Source organism: Lytechinus variegatus, chromosome 18 (assembly GCF_018143015.1).
Source record: "Lytechinus variegatus isolate NC3 chromosome 18, Lvar_3.0, whole genome shotgun sequence".
In the NCBI taxonomy this organism is placed as follows: domain Eukaryota; kingdom Metazoa; phylum Echinodermata; class Echinoidea; order Temnopleuroida; family Toxopneustidae; genus Lytechinus; species Lytechinus variegatus.
In genome coordinates, this window is record NC_054757.1 from 815,400 (window position 1) to 835,971 (window position 20,572).

Below are 20,572 nucleotides of genomic sequence, written 5' to 3' on the forward strand. Positions count from 1 at the left end.
ATAAGTAAACAAAACGCGGTTCTGAGTTTTCGGCTGTGTGCTGCTGTATGTTCAACGTTTCACTTGAGTCAAGCCTGATCTAACCCTTGGATGTGATCTGCCGATCTAGGGAAGGTTAAGGACATTCTGCAATTACTTTCAGAGGAAATCAAAGGTAATAACTGCCTGCACTACTTTATTCTTTCCTTAGATTGGACAGTGGAATGTAGAATTTAGAAGTCAACTTAATTATAGGTGATGTTGATCTGATTTTTCTTACTCTTTTCTTCTTTTTTTTGTTTCTTACTTGTATTTTGTGGTCTGTCGTTGTGCTTCTTTCTGACCACCCCCTATATCACGTTCCCCTCTCCTTCACCAACTTTTAGTGTCCCTCTTTTCTTTTTTCCGTCTTTACTGCTTTCTTCTTTCCTTCTTTTAGTTTCCCCCTTCCTTTTTATTTTTTAAATACTCTCTTTTATACAACTCCTACACTCCACTCGTTTTGTATTTCTAGTTTTCTATACGCGCTTTATTTTATACTTATACATTAAGATATTGCGACAATTGTTTCATATTTACTCGCACTGTATCTTTGTCGTTCGTCCGATTATTAATTATTTTTTAGGTGTTTCTTCCCTTTTTACGCCATTTTAAAAATGGCGTAAAAAAGAAGAAACACCTAAAGTAGGTATCAAAATAAATTATAAAATTTATAATTCATTTGATACCTACTGAAAGTGTTGACCAGGGAGTGTGTGCCCCGTGTACCACCTGCAAGCTACGCCACTATAGGTATCACAGGCCTAATTCATTCCCCATAGACTCGTGTATTAATTTGGCACTTTAAAAAATTCATAAAAATAAGGATGAAATTCGGGGGTCAAATCCTACCAGTGGATAGGATTTATATCTGGCAATCCATATCTGACCAGAAAAGGGGCCCTCGACCGGCTCATTAAAAAAAAATGGCGTGTTTGAAGACATCGTCGGGGGGGGGGGCAGATTCATCACCTCAAACAGGAAAATAGCCCTATAATCCTTCCGCCAGTCAAAATATAGTCCAAAATTGGTGATATATCTTCCCAATTTTGGAAAAGGAAGTTCAGTAATTACCAAAAATAGAATCAGTGTTAGATGGACAATCATATGCATACACTTTGTCAATCAGCCATATCAAAATAAAAAAAAATAACAATCGGTTGGCTCGAATGAATATCTCTTCTTTTCCCAATGTTAATAGGCCCGTGCAGCCTCTACTTTTAGGGCCTCATTTCTCATGTTTTCTATACCATGTGTAATCAATCTATTGCTAAGATTTATTTCTTATTTGCCTCAATCTTTATGTAACATTTTATGTTATATTGTTATATTATAACCATTAACTGTTCATTTGACATGACTTTTGTTCAATATTGTTTGATTTAATTCTACCCTCCCCCCCCGAAAAGAAAGTATTTATAAAAAATCATCAGTGATTGATATGAAAAAGGATTTCATCCCATATTATGTGATGTTACCTTAAATGTATCCAGGGGTGAGGGGCCCTACCCCTCCCCCTTTAGCTGAAAAAAGGAAAGAAAAAAGGGAAAAGAAAGGGAAAGAGAGGGGAATAGAAGAGGAAGAAAACGAATGAATAAAATAAGATAAGGGGAAGACTTGGAAAATAAAATAAAAATCTTTAATGTCACTATATACATGTGAAATTTTCGCTCGCGCGACGCGCTCGTATTGCCTGTTCGGTGACATACATTCCTTACTCAATAGGCTGATTAGGCTGATATGGAGCTTTAAATATAAAGTTTTGAATTTAATAATCAATAAAGTTTGAAAGAAAAAAAAAGTTTTGAAGCAAATATACAAATCATATTTATTTTGTTTATTTTCTGATTTTCAAAAAGTGCTCTCCAAAATGTCCTTTTTTTTTGGGGGGGGGGGGTCTGAGTATCAACATTATTTGATTTGTCAAGTACCTTTTCTCTCGGTGTATTCCATAAAGTTCCCAAAATATCCTTTTTCAGGTTTGATTGTCAAAACCTATCAGCTAGCGCGCTCGCATTTTGATTTTTGAGGAATTCTATGATATACTACTTAAAATCCCCTTTTCATGACAGCTTATCAAAAAATGTCGGCTCGCGATTTGCGCTCGAATTTATTTTTTACACAGAGCTTGAATTAGTGCGTAAATTGAGGCTTTTTCAGATATATCAAAATATTTTCACCTCGCGCTATGCGCTCGCATTATTGATTTTCAAGATAAAAAATGTGTTTATAATTCCAGGATTCTAGGTATACATCTAAAACACGCGCACGCATGTTTATTGAGATACGCAGCTTTTTCTTTATTTAAAACGTATTTTATGACCGCGCTTCGCGCTCGCAATATCTATGTAGGAACATACCCAATTACCCATCCTATTCGTGATTTACAAAACATGAATAGAGTGTCCCATTTTTAGGTCTAAATCTTTTTCCGCTCGCGCTTACATTGTTTAGTTATATGCCTATCCTGTTCATGATTACAAAACGTGCTTAGAATGTCTATATTTAGGTCGGAATATCACAATTTTTCAGCTTGCGCTTCGGGCTCGCATTTTTTTATTGTTGAAATATGTATAGTATCATGATCAACTGCAAACGATCCTTAACAGGTCCCTTTCGATCAGGCCAGAACGTTTGTTAAAAGTTTCTGCTCGCGCTTTTTGCTCGCAGTAATTATATAGTTACATATTATACTCATCTTGTTAAGGATCACAAACATTTCCCAAAAATGCAAAATTATCACTTTGGTTTTATCATTTCGCACGATGCATAATGCAGAGTCTGAAGAAGTGAGACTATGTACTCTGGCTGACTCTACCAAGAAAAAAGACCGATAGTGTTTGCGTCTAGTCTTCTCTGTAGACATTGCATAATCGGTTCAAGGGGTGGTCCAGGCTGAAAGTATTTATAGCTTAATAAATAGAGTAGAATTCACTGAGCAAAATGCCGAAAATTTCGTCAAAATCGGACAACAAATAGCAAAGTTATTGAATTTTAAAGTTTAGTAATATTTTGTAAAAACAGTCGTCATGAATATTCATTAGGTGGGCTGATGATGTCACGTCTCCACTTTTTCTTTTGTATTTTATTATATGAAATTAGGTTTATTCAATTTTTTTCCTCCAAGAACTAGAAAAAATGGATTGACAACTGATTTAGTGCATTAGATATTTATTGCTGCAACTTATTTCATTATAAGGGAGACATTTTATTCACACAAGTATGAAATAATGAAAAAAAAATACGATTTTATGTAATAACATAACGGAAAGTGGAGATGTGACATCATCAGCTCGCCTAATGAATATTCATGACGACTGTTTTCACAAAATATTGCTAAACTTTAAACTTCAATAACTTTATCATTTGTTATCCGATTTTGATGAAATTTTCAGCGTTTTGCTCAGTGAGTTCTACTCTGTGTATTAAGCTATAAATATTTTCAGCCTGGACCACCCCTTTAAAGTGTCAAATGTGAGTCTGTGCCGGAAGACTAGTAAGGAGAGTCATTGAGTGGGTTTATCGGAGCTACATTTGCCCCCCCCCCCATTAAAAAAAAGAAAACTGAAGAAATAAATGAATAGTAAATGCGCCTCTGGCCCCAAATTATGCACCCCTCCCTCCCGTGCATGTTAAAAAAAATACTGTTTATGCCATGGCGGAGCTATAGATGAGGAAGCCATCGGTTGATCCACAACTCACCAGGGAGGGGAAGAGGGGGGGGGGGGATTCAACATCTTTGTTTGGCGTAGAAGAAGATCGATAATATCAGCCAGCAAATAAAGGAAATTAGATTGTAGTTAAGACGCTAAATTATCAAATCAATCTTAATTATTTTTTTTTTAAATTGGAGATGGGCTTTATTTCTTACATTGTATTACTTTGCATGAACTAGGCCTATCCGGACAGAATTCCTCTGTACATTAAATCATGTACAAAAAAGTGGTTTAAAATGACTTTTAATCAAGCATTGCTATCCAATGTCAGGTCCACATGCCAGGGGGCATCAAAGAGGGGGGACGACGTCCGCCCCTATTTTTTAAGAAATGAAAAATTAGGGGTAAAGAGTTGAAGAAGGCACTAGAAGGGGGGGGGCGTAGATAGAGAGAGGGGGGGGGGCGGGGCATAAGGGGGAGAAAAGAGGTCAGGGGAGCGTAATTTCATCAACATTTTTGTCTGACAAGGTTGACAGATCTGACAACTTTCCATGATTTTGATCGGCTGAGGAGCATCGTCACTATGGTAACTGTCAGATAAAACGGGACTTGTCGGATATAACGTCTGACAGGTCCTTTTCATGAAACGCTCCTCTGTACCATGCTCTATATAATTGATTAAAATGAAACAAAATATGATGTGACTGAATTGTGGGTCGTCTTGCCTCCCCCTCCCACTCACACGTTCACAACATGAAAATATCATGGTGACGCCCCCAGCTGTATGTAGTCTTGAACCATCATTGTATTATGTACTTCAATTGATTTTTGTTTTCTACTGTTCAGATTAAACAGTTCACCATGATTGACTTGCTTGGAGGTGGAGAGTCCAGCTTTGGTCAGCTGAATGCCTTGACCATCACAGCAACTCTTGGAGTGGTCACTGCTACTCTGGCCATGTGGACCATGATGAGGCCAAAGGGGTTCCCACCTGGTCCCAGGGGTCTACCTTTCATCGGTAGCATCTACAGTGAGTGAAACACTGGGGAGCATTACACAAATCAAATATTCAGTATTTTGTTCATTGGCAACTGTAATAAGTCTTATTCTGACTGGTTGAAACAAAATAAAGAAAAAGCACTCTCCCCTTGATGTGTACTAACTCGTAATTCTAATGCCATTTGGGTTCCTTTCTTTTAGCAAAAATGTCTACCAGGGACCCGTTGCATAATTTTTTTTTACCTGAGAAAACTCTGGTAAAAACTGAAAAAAATAATAAGGTAAGTCTGATTTCTGCCATTGACTTTAACACAGGGCAAAACCTCCGGTAAAAACAACCTGAGTTTTCTCAAGTTAAAAGTTTTATGTACCGGGCCCCAGGTCTCTCTTCCACCACAATTATTGTGCCTGTCTATGGAATCCACTCAAAATCTGTAATTCCTTAGAGGCGCGGATCCAGGGGGTGGGGAAAGGTCTGGTGCCACCCCGTAAAATGTTAAAATGTAATGGTGCATCTTTTAGAACGTTTTTTTTTCAGTTGGTCTACTGCCAATTTGTCCATTTGACAACTCGTCTACTATCAATTGGTCTACCATCAGGTTAGCCATTATTAAATGGTCTATGCCATTTCGTCCACTCACCATTTTCGTCTAATGACCAGTTGGTCCAATAGCTATTTAGTTCATATACCGTTCGGCTTAATTGGACGAAGTGTTAATTGGGCAAAATGAGTGAAAATAAAATAGATATTATACCAACTGGATATGAGAAAAAAATGTTCATAGAAGAGGTGATGATTGGACCAAATGGTTGTTAGACGAAGTGTTCATTGATGGACGGAATGGTATAAGGCTAAATGAAATTAGACGAAGTGGGAGTGGACTAGTTGGCAGTAGACTAATTGCAATGAACTTTGTAGAATGCCTTCACTCACCCAATTATGAGCGAATTCCCCCCCTTTCTTCTTATCAAAATAATTCAGACAAATTCACACTCCGTAAAAGTCACAATTCCAGATCAGCTCCTGCCGTATGTTAAACTTCAAAATTTCTCTTTTCAAGAACAGATTTAAGTGTGTATTTGCATTGTGCGATTGTTTGAAGTAGTGGATCAATACTTCCTGATCAAATATAATCAATATAATCTAGTTTTAGGATGCTGTTATTCCCTGTTTTCTTTTTCTTTTTGCCCCGCCAATTTGTTCAATCAAGGTGCTAGTTTGTCATTTCCAAGGAAATTGAATGGTAATATATGAAGGCCTGGTCACACCGCCCGAGTGTTGTTGGAGCGGTCGTGGAGCGAAGAGAAAAAAAATCATCACCGCTCGCTACCGTTTACCATTTTCGATTTCGATTGTTTTTTTCGAATTTCCCCCAATTTTGTGAGCGAAATTCGACCTTTTCTCCCTACCGCTCCACGACCGCTCCAGCAACGCTCGGGCGGTGTGACCAGGCCCCGGGGGGGGGGGGCACTTCCATTCACGAGTGGATACCATGCGCGACCATGGGGTCTCGAAAAGCACCCTAAACACGTAATTTCCATATTCTGAAAATGCACCCCTTAACAAGTATTGGCGTGTCAAACCCTACCCTTAACAAGTATTGGAAACAAATCGATACTCTTGGCAAATATTCCCTGAAATGAACCCCTAAACAAGTACAGGAATGTTTTATTGTTACGGGTCCTTTGGTTGTCGGCTTTACCTTATTTGGTTTAGTACGACCCCACCTTCTACACCTAGCGCAAATAGGACTCTAAACACGTAGTGTTGGGGCAAAAGGACATCCTTTATAAAACATTTTAATTTTGTTTTATCATCCCTGCAAATTCGACCCTAAACACGTAATTTTCCTAGCGAAATAGATACCCTTTTTTCATTATTTTTGTGTTTTTGACACCCTTTTCACGTTACATACGTAACGTGCCCTATCGTGAAAAGGACATCCTTTTTACGTGTTTTTTTTTTTGGTCGCGCATGGTATCCACTCGTCAATGTAAGTGGCCCCCCCCCCCCCCGGGGACCAGGCCTTCATATACACACATCTATCACTGAAAGTAGGCTTGACATCGATACTGTAATTAGTGGCCGCTGAAACCATGTACAAAACGTAAAAATTACCATCTGATTATGTTTTTGCATGGTCAGCCCCCCCCCCCTACATTCAAAACCGTTCCGCGGTCCCTGGTAAGTATTTATTACTTCATGCATTTTATCCACTTTCAGGTATGACCGATTCTCCCGAGGTGGTCTTTAAGAAATGGTCTAAGCAGTATGGTGATATCTTCGGTTTTAAGGTCGGGGAAAGATGGATGGTCGTTCTTAACCGACAAGCTTTGATCAAAGAAGCCGTACTCAAACAGGGAGTAGACTTTGCAGATCGTCCTGATTTCTATACGTGTAAGCAGTTTATGGAATATGCAGTCTCAAACCTGGCAGTTTTAGCCAGCTGGGTTATGCTGACGTAATATGAGTGGCCAGACGTTTTCTGTTTTTATCTTAGTTGCCAATAAAAATTGATTTTCAACGACACAAAATATCAAGAATTCAAATTCTTTATTTTTAGAAGAATCGCCTGTCTTTTAACAATATGTAATCCACTACCAGGCCCTTTGCAGAAAGAGATTCGTTTATGCGGGGATCGAGGGGGGCACCTCCAAATGTTTCTAAGCGCTGCATACTATTACCCCGGCTTTAGCACGGCTACCCAGATTGGGCGCACGAGCATTCAAGGAATTCCTTCCTACCGGGTACCCATTTACTACACCTGGGTTGAGATTGGCAAATGTAGTTAAACGCCTTGCCAAAGGACGTTAGTGCTGTGGTGGGATTTGAACCCGGACCTTGTGGTTTAAAGTCCAAAGACTTATCCACTGAGCCACAACACCTCTACACTTTTATGTTTCCAATAGGCCTACTTGTTAATGTAGGTTTCACACGCCATGGAACGTGGAAAATACCTGTTAGGGTGCTCTCGAAACCCCATGTTCACGCATGATGTCCACTCATCAATAGAAGTGCCCTCGGGGGGGGGGGGGGGGGCGGGGGGTTGAACGCAACTAAAAAGTCGCAAGCGAAAGTCCCTCACGAAGTCCCTAATACATACATTAAATAATTGGTTGCGATTGATGGAAACTCTTTGTGAACATACTGTGAATATAATGTGAACATACAATGTACTCATTTTGTGAACATTATTTGTGGGTATAATAGTGATGGTGATGATTTTTTTCCTGATTACTAAGAAAGCATTAAGGTCCCTCCGATGACTGCAAATAAGGAATAATGACAGCTCAAGCATTATTGCAATGCTTGGCATTTCATTACTGTGAATCATTAAAGGATTTTATGCGAATTTAATTTATTTTGATTTCATTTTTCAGTTCACATTTTAACGGATGGTTATAAAGACATCGCATTCAGTCCATACAGTGAGACTTGGAAACTTCATCGCAAGTTGGCTCATACTGCTCTCAGGTAACGTTTTGTTTATATACTTCACATAATATGTATGATCGGGTTATTGTCTTCTTGTGCACCTTAAAACGATGCATTCATTCCTACTGGGGCTCCATGGCATTTGCTCTGGCGACAATTGCTCCGATGGAAAACTGAAATGTTGAGACAAACATAAAACTTAAGGAGAATGAAACCATTGGAACAAGATAGCTTGTGTGAAAACAGAAAAATCAAAGAAACAGATCAACAAAAGTTTGAGAAAAATCGGACAAATAATGAGAAAGTTTTGAGCATTTGAATATTGCGATCACTATTGCTATGGAGATAGCAAATTGGCAATGCGACAAAGATGTGTGATGTCACTTGTAAACAACTCTCCCCATTACTTAAGTATATATTTCACTTGGATTGCTTCTTTTATCACATCTATCCATAGATCATGTGTTCTTTCTACATGAGGGCATGTAATACATATTTTTTAAGAATACATCATGGATAAAGAGTCTGTATCATCATAAGAAAAAGCAAAAAGACACATTTTGAGGGTTTTTTATAGGGTTACACTTCGTATTTCCGAAGCTTCGTAATTCCGAAGGTTCTTTATTCCGAAGGTTCGTAATTCCGAAACACGTAAATTGCCTATACCTCGATGTTCGTTAATCCGAAAACGAAAAAGGGTTCGTTAATCCGAACATTTGTGGCGTAATTCCGACGATTCGTTATTCCGAAGGTTCGATAATCCGAAAACGAAATAAGGTTCGTTGTTCCGAAGGTTCGTTAATCCGAAAACGAAATAAGGTTCGTTGTTCCGAAGGTTCGTTAATCCGAAAACGAAAAAAGGTTCGTTATTCCGAAGGTTCGTTGATCCGAAAACGAAATAAGGTTCGTTTTTCCGAAGGTTCGTTAATCCGAAAACGAAATAAGGTTCGTTAATCCGAAAACAAAATAAGGTTCGTTTTTCCGAAGGTTCGTTAATCCGAAAACGAAATAAGGTTCGTTAATCCGAAAACAAAATAAGGTTCATTTTTCCGAAGGTTCGTTAATCCGAAAACGAAATAAGGTTCGTTAATCCGAAAACAAAATAAGGTTCGTTAATCCGAAAACAAAATAAGGTTCGTTAATCCGAAAAATGAAAACCGGGAAAGCAGAGGCAGAGGCAAGGGAGGAGGGGGCGGGACACTGTTGCCGTTCAATTATCATATGAGGATGGGAAGGCAAGGGCGGCCGAACGAATTTTCGTTGGGGGTAAAGCCAAAAAATGAAACTCATACGTCAAAATTGGGACTGTGGTGAGAGTCACCTTAAGATTATCATCTGCTTGAAGTCATTGTCTGTTTGATAGTGATTAAGTAGAGAATAACTTTTTGAAGTGACTTCTCATTATGGCAAAATGTATATTTAGGCTTTATTTTTCGGGAGAGAGTATAATGAGCGAGCGGCTTGGTAAAACAAATTCAAAGGTAAAGTTGTATAACGTTTTTTGTGGTCAGTTATTCTTAAAATGGCATTATTGCGAGGTGTTGCGAGCGTGAATCACAAGCTAAACTTTAGGTTATTTCAATAAAAAATGAAAATTAGTTTTTAAAAATCCGAGCAGATTTCTGCTGTCATTAAAAAGATGTGCATCTAACTAAAGAATTAACACGAGCGCAAAACGCGAGCTTAAACATACTGACCAGAAAAGGAACCTGTTAAAGAAAGCATTTAGTGACCTCTTTAGGATGCATATTTCACCAATCGAATGAGAGTGCGAAGCGCAAGCTGAATTTTTTCAATATTCCAGCCTGAAAACTTAACTTAACTTGTATACTTTAAAAAGAGTATTTTATTTCGAAAAAACATGAAAAACGGCATATTTATTTTTGAAAAAGGAACTTTCCCATTTTGAAAATATTAATTCCCCTGTTTTTTATTCCATTTTTGATGCCCCCTGCCTCCCTCCCGGCGGATCCAACTTTCGTCAAATAGAGGGGGGGGGGGGTTAGCCATATTTTCCTTGATCGGCAGTTTAAAGTTGATTTTTGTTTGTTTCTTTGAAAGGGTTCCTAACAGTCAATAATTAGCTTTATCCTTATAAAATAAAGTAAATATGTAATAACATGATAAACCCTTTTTAAATAATGCGAGCGCGAGCTATATTTTTGTTAATATGATGGGCAATATGTTTGTGATCTTCAAAGCGAGATGCCTATGTAACTAAATTTAGATAATAACTGCTAGCAAGAAGCGCGAACAGAATTTTTAAATATATAAGCTCTGATCTGATCTAAAGGGGACATTTTAAGAACTTTTTGCAGTTAGCCATGAAGACGATGCGTGTTTTAGCCAATGGCGGCGGAACGTTTTTTTTTTGGGGGGGGGGCAAAGTAAAAAAAAGGGGCCAATAGGGGCAATTTGGTGCAAACGGATATTTTCATTATTAGATTATCATCTGTGTAAAGAGGTTGTGTGTTTTTGTAGTAACTAAATTGAGCACAATTTTTTAAGTGATCACTAAACATGCTAGAGTTATATATTTACGTTTCATTTCTGCGAGCGTAGAGAGCAAGCGGTTTGGGGGGAAAAGTCAAATCTGAAGATGTAAAATTCACCTTTTTGGTCAATACTGTGAAAAGGGCATCCTTGTGAGATGTTGCGAGCGAATCACGTGCTCAAACTTTTGGAAATTTCATGTGGGCCTAGAATGATGATATTGATATAGATATCATTTACCCAGGGAAGCCACTTCAGTTCTGAAAACTATTCTCCCAGCTATTATTATTTTTTTTTACAAGAATGCTATAGAATGTCCAGTTTTCAGGTTGGAAAATCGGAAAAATTTGGCTCACGTTTCTCGCTCGCATCAAGTATTGTTTATTGAGGAACTCATTCTATTCCTGGCCACAAAAAAGAAGTATGAAATGTCCAGTTTTCAGGTTGGAATATCACAAATTTTTAAGCTTGCGGTTCGCGCTCTCATTATATAGTTCGTGAGATATATATTCTATTCATGAGTCACTAAATGCAGTCCTTAAAAGATTACTTTCTGAAGCCTGTTGCATAAAACTTTTTACCTGAGAAAACTCTGGTAAAAACTGAAATCTAAGGTTAGTCTGATTTCCGCCAATTACTTTAGCACAGGGCAAAAACTCCTGTAAAAACAACCTGAGTTTTCTCAGGTAAAAAGTTTCATGCAACGGGCCCCAGGTCAGTATATAAACAAATTACAACTCGCCCTCGCATTAATTCTTTAGAAAGATACACATCTTTCTCACGATTACAAAAAATGCTCCGAATGCTCACTTCACGTCTTGTTACATGAAATGTCTACTAGTTTCAGCTTGCGATTCGCGCTTTCAACATCTCACAAGGATCATTATTAGTATTATTTTATTTTTATTACCAGCAGAAGCTGTTATTAAAAATGACATCCCCTCTTATACAAATCCTATTATCTAGAGGTTGCTCGCACGCTTCCAACACACTTGATCCCCTGCATCTTTAATTAAACCATTTGCTTATAGGCAGCAATTGCTCAGATAAAATCGAAATTAGCCTATGCTTGATCAGGGCGCTATTCTTAATGAAATACATGCTTTGGCCCCAACACACATCATCGATCGTTATTACTATCATTGCATAATATCGTGTAATCTTGTAATGACAACATCGTTTTTGTTACCAAAATGAATTATTTTCATTTTCGGAAATACGAACCTTATTTAATTTTCGGATTAACGAACCTTATTTCGTTTTCGGATTAACGAACCTTATTTCGTTTTCGGATTAACGAACCTTATTTCGTTTTCGGATTAACGAACCTTATTTCGTTTTCGGATTAACGAACCTTCGGAATTACGAACCTTATTTCTTTTTCGGATTAACGAACCTTCGGAATTACGAACCTTATTTCGTTTTCGGATTGACGAACCTTCGGAATTACGAACCTTCGGAAATACGAACCTTCGGAATAACCGAACCTTCGGAATTACGAAGCTTCGGAATTACGAATGTATGCGATTTTATAGTCCACCAAAGGAAAGTTGTTCATCAGTGACATCACAATCCTTGTCGCACTGCCAATTGGAGGATCTCCATAGCATTAGTGATTGCAATATTCAAATGCTCATAACTTTCTCATTAGTTGTCCTATTTTTTTAAATTTTATTTATTCTTATTCTTTGATTTTTCTGTTTCTACACAAGCCTATTTGTTCCAAAGGTTTCATTCCCCTTTAATTCCCGAACTAAATAATCCTTAATCCCTATATTATTCCTAATCAAAAACGCGATTACAATCCTAACTCTAACCCTGAACTGTGAGATATTTCGTAAATGTCGTCGGAGAAAATGTCGTGTCACCCCCATGGTTGGTGACTCGGTGTCTAACAGTGTGATCACAATGTGGGTGTGTTCACCATGTGGGACACAATATCTTTATACTGCCAAACTTATGCATTTTAACAATGGTAATCAGATGTTCACATAGTTCACTTTGTGAACACACTGTGTAGATGTCCACAGTGTGCATTATCTTTACACTGTTAAATTTGAGTACTCAACTGTGTGATTCGAATGTCAAAGATTATTTTCAACATTTCCATAAAAAACATAAAACAATTAACAAGATAATCATATCAAATGGTAACAAATAAATTTACATATACAAAGGATAAAAAGAAGACAAACAGGGAATACAAGATACATTATTATCAGATTTTCACATAATTTATTTTATGAACACACTGTGAACAATCACACTGTACTGTAGAGGTTTCCACAGTGTGGAATATGTTCACAATGTTAAATTTCAAGATTTCAAAAGTGTGAAGCAGATTTTTACATACAGACATGTATGTAACATTATCTTCTTTCCATCAGTGGATGACCCAAATGCACCGTTTTCCAATGATTGTGTACGGGTGTCTGTGTGCGCGTGTGTAGAAAGTGTTTGTGAGAGTGTGGGTGTATGTGAGAGTCTGAGTGGTGTGTGTGAGTTTATAATACTGGGAAAACTTTCTTGCATTTTACCCGTCAATCGGGGGCGTCACCGGTCCAGATAACCATGCCAATCAATTCTTCATCTTATTTGTAGTAAACTCATCATTACTCATGATTTGAGGCCGATTAAACTAAAATTGTGTTTGTAGAGCGATAGTATGATCGAGGCCCCAGTTAGCAATCTATGCTCACGTATGTCCCAAAATAAGCTCGGTTATTAAACCGTACACACATGTCTGGCGATTAATGAATGATGTTGTGTAGCCTTCCAGAATATTAACATATCTCCCATTCTTAGGCACTTTGCAACCGGCAAACCTCTACAGAATCTGATCTCCAGCGTCTATCCAAAGGTTGAGATGAGTCTTGCCAGGACTGAAGGAAAGCCAGTGGATCCAAAAGTCCGCCTGACTCTTCTCATGTTCAATGTACTTGCACAGATGTGTTTTGGAAAGAGGTCGGTAATACTAAATGGGGAATTAAGGGGGGGGGGGGTCGTGACATTTTACTATATACGAATTATAAGTTGAGCATTTGAAAACAACCTGTGTGGAATGCTATTTAAATTACTTTTTTTGATCGACCAACACCATTAACAAAAACATATATTTGCTTCTCTGTGAACAGGTGTTTCTTTCTTCTTCTTTCGCATAGAGACATGATTTTATCATTGTTATATGTACTATAGAAGCAATGTTTTATTATAATTACTTTTATTATTAAAAACAAAAAACAACTTTATTTCATTTCGCAGTTTAATGCCACTTCCCTTCCTTAACAGGGTGTTGGCACAACGTTTGACCATTATTGTGAAATGTTTCCCACATCCAAAGATTCTAGCACCGCCCATGCTTCAGATTTTTTATATCTATATTTATGCAATTTCTATTATAATGTAATCAGTTGCTTAATAAGCCCGAAATTTGAAGGGGCTTGGCGGATGGAGTCAAAGTCTTAACAGATGCAAGATAACGAAGCGAGCGAGCACAAATTTTGAGCTCTGATGTTATTATGTTATTTTGGGATAGACTTTTTAATTTGTATTAGTGAAAATATTATAATATTTTACTTTTTCTCATTTTGTCCGTGGTCGTGAAATTGATGGGGGCCATGACCCTCAATTCCACCCTCCCTTATTTGTACACCAGTGAATATAATATGATATGATATGATATAATTCAATTTGATTTTAGCTATGATTTGGATGATCCTAGCATCGCTGGTTGGATGGAATTGAATGATGAGTTTAACGAGAAATTTGGACTGGGTCTGGCAGCGGATTTCTTTACTTGGGCCAAATATGTTCCTACGAGTGGGCCTCGGCTCATGAAGGATCTCACCGAAAGGTCCTTCTCCTACACTCGTTCACAGATTGCTGAATCAAGGGAACAATATGATCCAGGTATATATCTATTTGGTTTGGATGTCAGTCGTTATGGAATTTCAAACTGGGGTGTGCGCTTGATATATGCCTTACAAGATATAAGTTATATCATAGCAACACACCTGGATTAATGCATAACTCATTGAAAGTTCTTTATTCTTCTTTGGAAGACTCCGGTTATGACCGTCATAATGCCCCCTTTCATTTTGTCTCCAGATCGTAAAGGATATCTTAATCGACCTCCTCGGTCATGTATGGCGCATTATTAAGGCGATTGTTGAATTCTCGAAAGAATCGTCGCGATCTTCTGAGTTATCTAAGAGTTTCAAAATGATCATTTTCATTGGCTTACAATTATGTGATGTAGTCAGGAACACGTCTTGTCGTTGTTTAAAGACACCAAACACATGGGCAGCGGAAACGGGGGAGGGGCCGGTTCCAAAACCATGTACAAAAACGTAAAAGTGACCATCTGATTATGATTTTGTGCATGTCCAGCCCCCGCCCCCGCCCCCACTCCCCCCCCCCCCTCACTTTCAAAACTGTTCCGCGGCTTCTGTAACAGAGGAGAAAAGAGGAACAGAGTAATAGAAAAATCATATGCAATAATTCTCCTTGCCTTTCTTAACATGGAATTGTTAAAGTTTTTCAACACTCAACCCTTATATAAATGACTCATTATTTTGCTGTTGTCGTTTTTCAATAGAGAACATCAATGATTTCTACAGTCTGCTTCTCAAGGCCCAGGAAGATGCAAGGAAAGAAGGAGAGAATGTAGATAAAATGACAGATGTCCATATCTTCCAGACAATTTCAGATATCTTTGGAGGTATATGTATACACTTTTTTAATTACACGTGGGCGCCTTGAGCCTCTGGAATATCCAAAATACCAAAATATTTGTAGATCAACTGACCGATACCTGCATCCTCCAGGGATACCTAAATATGGTTGTGATGAATTTTGATGGCTTATATAAATTAATTAAATTGTTGGCTTATTCTTTCTTTAAGCATTTTCTCAAACCTCAACATGGTCTTAGCAAACTCTCACAAAATTATGCATGCATTCGATAGGACATTGACAAAATCTGGTCCATCCATGGTGTCCATGTAATGGAATGCTGGGGGTATAGCTTCAGCCTCCCCTGACACCTCTCGTACCTTTTATCAGGAACCATTTAAAACACGAAAAGGGCCCTCAAATTGTGGAATTATGCATGACACTCAACCCAACCTTCAAAATCGCTTCGGCTCATAATGAAGTACATGCATAAAGAAAGTTTAGCCTTGGTTTGATGATACGCATTATTTCATCATATAGGTTATAGAGTATATCTGTATTTTTCGTTTATAACCAGCTGGAACTCAGACCACTATTGAGACTCTGTACTGGGCCCTGGCTTTGGTTACGACCTACCAGGAAATCCAGGCAAAGGTTCAGACCGAGATCGATGACGTCATCGGCCGTAATCGTCTCCCTACCATCAACGACCGCGGTAAACTTTCCCTACACGGAGGCAACCCTCTACGAAGTAATGCGGTACAGCAGTATCACCCCTGTTGCACTGCCTCACGCTACTACTCGAGATACAAAATTGGGTAATTATCTGGTAATCGTGAGAAAAAGTAACTTCTGATGAGTCCGAACCATTCTTTTCTTTATGTCGCAGTCTACTAGGGCCTATACGTAGGCCTGGCCAAATAAACAGGAAACCGGGGGAATGATTTTTTTCGAGAAAAGAAGTCTTTAAACTCCCCATAGTCACACACCTTTGCTTCTCAGCCAATCAAAATCAAGAAAAGTTGTCAGATCTGACAATTTGTCGGACCACAAAATGTTGACGAAAGGGTCTCCGGGGAAGCGTTTTATAATCACTTGTCAGATTTGACATTTTTCCTTGATTTTGATAGGTTAACAAGCAATGATGGGAACTGCGGGGGAACTGTCGGATAAATCGATGGAAAAAATAAATCTATTCATCTGGACTTACTTGTCGAAGCAGAGGACAGTTTCACGTCCGATCCGGGACGCTTCTTCAACTCTTCTGAATTGGCGGGAAACCGTCGTTGCCGATTGGTGCCGAAGCAACGTCGATGTTATTGTCTTGAAGACGTCGAGGAATTGTCCATGCTATCCAGTGCCAAGAGACAGGTTGCAGCGCTAATTATATTGGTGAAACCAAACTACCTCTCTCCTAGCGTTTGTATCAACATCGCAGACCAGGCACATCGTGATACGATTCTGCCGTGTACTCCCACCTGAACACGTCTAAACGCAACTTCAAAGATAAAGACGTGCTCATCCCATACAGGGAACCTAGGTGGTTTGAGAGGGGGGGTCCGTGAGGCGGTCTACGTCAACGCAGAGAACCCATCTCTAAAGAAAGGAGGAGGATTTCGACATAACCTCTCTCGTATTTACAATCCTGTAATCCGAAAAATTCCTCGACGTCTTCAAGACAATAACATTGACGGCACCAATCGGCAACGACGATTTCCCGCCAATTCAGAAGAGCTGAAGAAGCGTCCCGGATCGGACGTGAAACTGTCCTCTGCTTCTGTCAACAAGTCCAGATGAATAGATTTATTTTTTCCATCGATATTTGACTTTCCTGGATGAATCAAAACATACATCAGTTTGTCGGATAAATCCTTTCATAAAACGTTCCCCAGATACTGCAGGTCTATATTTGCATTAATATAAGGAAAATGAAGGAATCTTTTATAATAAATTCCTATCTTGTTGATGTACTGTTCTATCTCTGATGACTTTGCAGGAGGCTATTACATCCCCAAGGGTGCGGTGGTGATGATGAATACCTACTCCATGCACTATGATCCTCAAGAATGGGACCAACCGGACAAGTTCCTTCCAGGTAAAGACGATAACTTGCAGGAGTGTACTTCATCTTGATTGAATTAATATCAAATCAACAACAACAATACTATCCCACTGCTGCCACCAAAAGATCAACTAGTTACTCTATGCACTTTCAAGAAATTTCTTTTAAGAAAACAATTTTAGAGGAGTATTTCATCCTCTGAATTAATGAGTCAAATCGTGTTTCCCGCTGCTGCCACCATTCCAAGGAGCAAGTATGATAGATGGCTATACTCTTTGCAAATATGACTCTCAAGAATGAGTTCATGCCGACAGGTTTTTCTCAGGTAAAGAAAATGATGTCACGGAACAACTCCTAGGTGTGCATTTTAGCCTATATTCGACTTTGAATGTTTTAGATATAAGTAGAGTTATGTCACAAAATAGAGGGAATGTGCTCAGTACTAATTACATGCATTTTAGTCCTTCCTTAAGAATGGATCCACTATGATGAGTTTTACTAAGTAATAAATCAGTCTAGAAATGAAATCTATAGGGGTACATAACATCTCATCCTATTTGAGGTTATTAAGAAGCTAATAAATGCGATGTCGATGGGACGTGTGCTCGGTGTTTTGTAACCGATAAGAAACGAGGCTATATGAATTGTCTTAGATTGGATTTGATTAGAAATTAGTTAAATTGGTATCCCAAAGGGTAAGTATCTTTTATGAATTCCCGCCCCATGCACTGTCCTACGAGAAAGATACCTACAAGTTTCTCCCATTTAAACAAAATGGCCAGTCAATTTATCTCTTTTGAAAAGTATCCCTTTTTTATGCAGCAGTACGGCTGAAGGTGGAGGCTTTTAGTTTTCTTAGAAATTGAGAATGTATTGAGCATCTTTCCCAAGATTTTAGTACTTTATCCATTTTAGATTTGATATACCATATCCAAATTACTTGACATAATATTCGTGTGTAGTTCAGTGATGAATAGCGCCTAGTCTAGTTGAAAGATAAAAAAGCCAATGACATTTCTACAAATCTTGTAATGATGCATGTTAATTGTATATGAAACATTGATACAATCTGCCTAAGAACAAAAGACAACTGGCCAATGAATTTTCTGTTCACAGTTAATATTCAACAATTTTTTGGTCCTAGCCTAAACCGAAAGTTGCATCCCTTGGAAGCGAAAGTCATGTTTAGAAAAAAAAATGTCATTAAACTTTTTGAACCCCCTTTGAAATATTATATGATTTATACCTATGTGAGATGCAGGCTGATGTTGCATGGCCAATGAATCGCTTATCTTTTGATGTAGAGCACTTCTTGGATACAAGTGGCACAGTTCGTGATCACCCTTCAAGCTTTCTACCATTTGGAGCAGGACGTCGTGGTTGTCTCGGTGAAGCCGTAGCCAAGGCTGATCTCTTTCTGATCTTCACATGGTTCATGCAGAACTATACCTTTAGCAGGGTTCCTGGAAAGGAGTCTGAAGACATCTTACAGATGATTCCTCAGACAGCTTCTGGAAGACTTCTGAGGCCTTATGAGATCATGATCAACAAGCGTGACTAATATAAGTTCTTTAACTTGCTCTAAGTCTAATAGAGAACAATCAATATTTTATTGTAGATGAATACTTGGGTACCTGAATATTATGGTAGTTCTCAGTCCTACCAGTAGTTTGTCTGAATACTGTATACTATGTTATTATCAAAATTAATCTGTATTTAAAATTCAGCTTTTGATGTTTATATATATAATATATATATAGCCTTTTCAGCCACTTAACCATGTAGCTTCGACTCAAGGGTATTTACAGAAATGTATGATTTATGGATCGTTGTGGCCCAGTGGATTACACTCCAGACTTTGAAACAGAGGGTTGTGGTTCGAATCCCAGTGATGGCATAATTTACTTCAGTAAGAAATTAATCCACATTGTGCTGCGCTCAGCCCAGGTGAGGTGAATGGGTACCTGGCAGGAATTAATTCCTTGAAATGCTTAGTGCTTAGTAAAGGTTGCCAGACTAAAGCAAGGGCGGCGCGTATTTTCGTTAAAGGAAAAAGGGGGCACTTTTGAATATAACCAAATGGGCATTTGGATGCAAACGGATATTTTTACCATCAGATTAAGTTTTTGCCTGAATAGCAGTGTGTTTCTTAGTCATGAAGTTTAGTTAAACATTTTTGAAGGAAATATAATACTAAATGAATATCGATAAGCCCCAACTGTACCGGATCTTGATCTACTGTGATATATTTACAAGTAACCTTGAGATTATAGACTTTCCCATGGAATCAGTGTTTACTGGAATAATAATAATAATGGTATTTTATTCAAAGACTGTTCGCAGCAAGAGCTAAATTGTACAGAACTTTTACATTAAAAAACAATATAAAACATAACCGTATCAAAATAGAATTATAAAAATACACAAAGCAAAAAAATGTACTATCATTAATACTTTGGTGTTTAATATGAATCAACATAATATTTTCAAATATAAGTAATTGCAGAGGTTTCAAAATTTGCTTAAGATATAGTACATGTATACGAGAAAGCAGATTGGAAGGATTTATGATGTAAGTGAATTGGATTGGATAAATTTGACTTGAGGATATCGAGATTTTGAATTAGTGTCGTATTCAGAGTATAAGGAGAAATGGAAGTGGGTAACAATGGGTAAATGGAACTACTTACATTTATCTTTAAGAAAAATCCTTGGCATTGAGAGGTTCACATACTTTTTTTTCAAACATAACTAACGGTTCTCACAAAACTTTCACACGCATTAGTAAATATGCCAAAAATATAAGAAAATTTGACACGACTCAATCGACATATACTGAATTAAGTTTAAACAGACAAACTAAAACGACAATAATAATTATAAAAATCCCTATTTCAAAATTGGCATCACTTCTTTTGGTTAAGAAATAAGTTTGATTGCAATTTTCTAGAATTTACTGTTCGAAAACAGCTATCCCTCATAACCGGAAGAGAGATATCCCTTAATGTACAGACGTAATTCTTACTCCTTAAGAGACATTGATTACAGACAATGAAACTGCTAAGATCTGTCGGTATATTCATAGATTAAGTAAATAAATGGTTTTCCCAAAATTGTTAAAATTTATACAAATTGTATATTTTTAGGGTTCCGACTAATACAGTTTTGCTTCTCAGTATAGTCCTGACCATTATGTACCTTGTATTTGATTTAAGACTCTTATGTTATCTTTTG

The 20,572-nt window shown here is 37.9% G+C and overlaps 1 protein-coding gene across 1 annotated transcript; it reads left to right on the top strand.

Annotated features, from left to right (window-relative positions):
- Positions 1–56: 56 nt before the first annotated feature.
- LOC121431954 (cytochrome P450 1A1-like) lies at positions 57–18,968 on the top strand. The gene is given in 11 exon segments (XM_041629748.1): positions 57–154; positions 4,521–4,704; positions 6,898–7,071; positions 8,055–8,148; positions 13,408–13,566; positions 14,303–14,511; positions 15,200–15,322; positions 15,854–15,999; positions 16,001–16,094; positions 17,273–17,371; positions 18,643–18,968. Coding segments are annotated over 10 exon segments (1,524 nt in total). The 5' UTR covers positions 57–154; positions 4,521–4,535; the 3' UTR covers positions 18,900–18,968.
- The last annotated feature ends 1,604 nt before the right edge of the window (positions 18,969–20,572 follow it).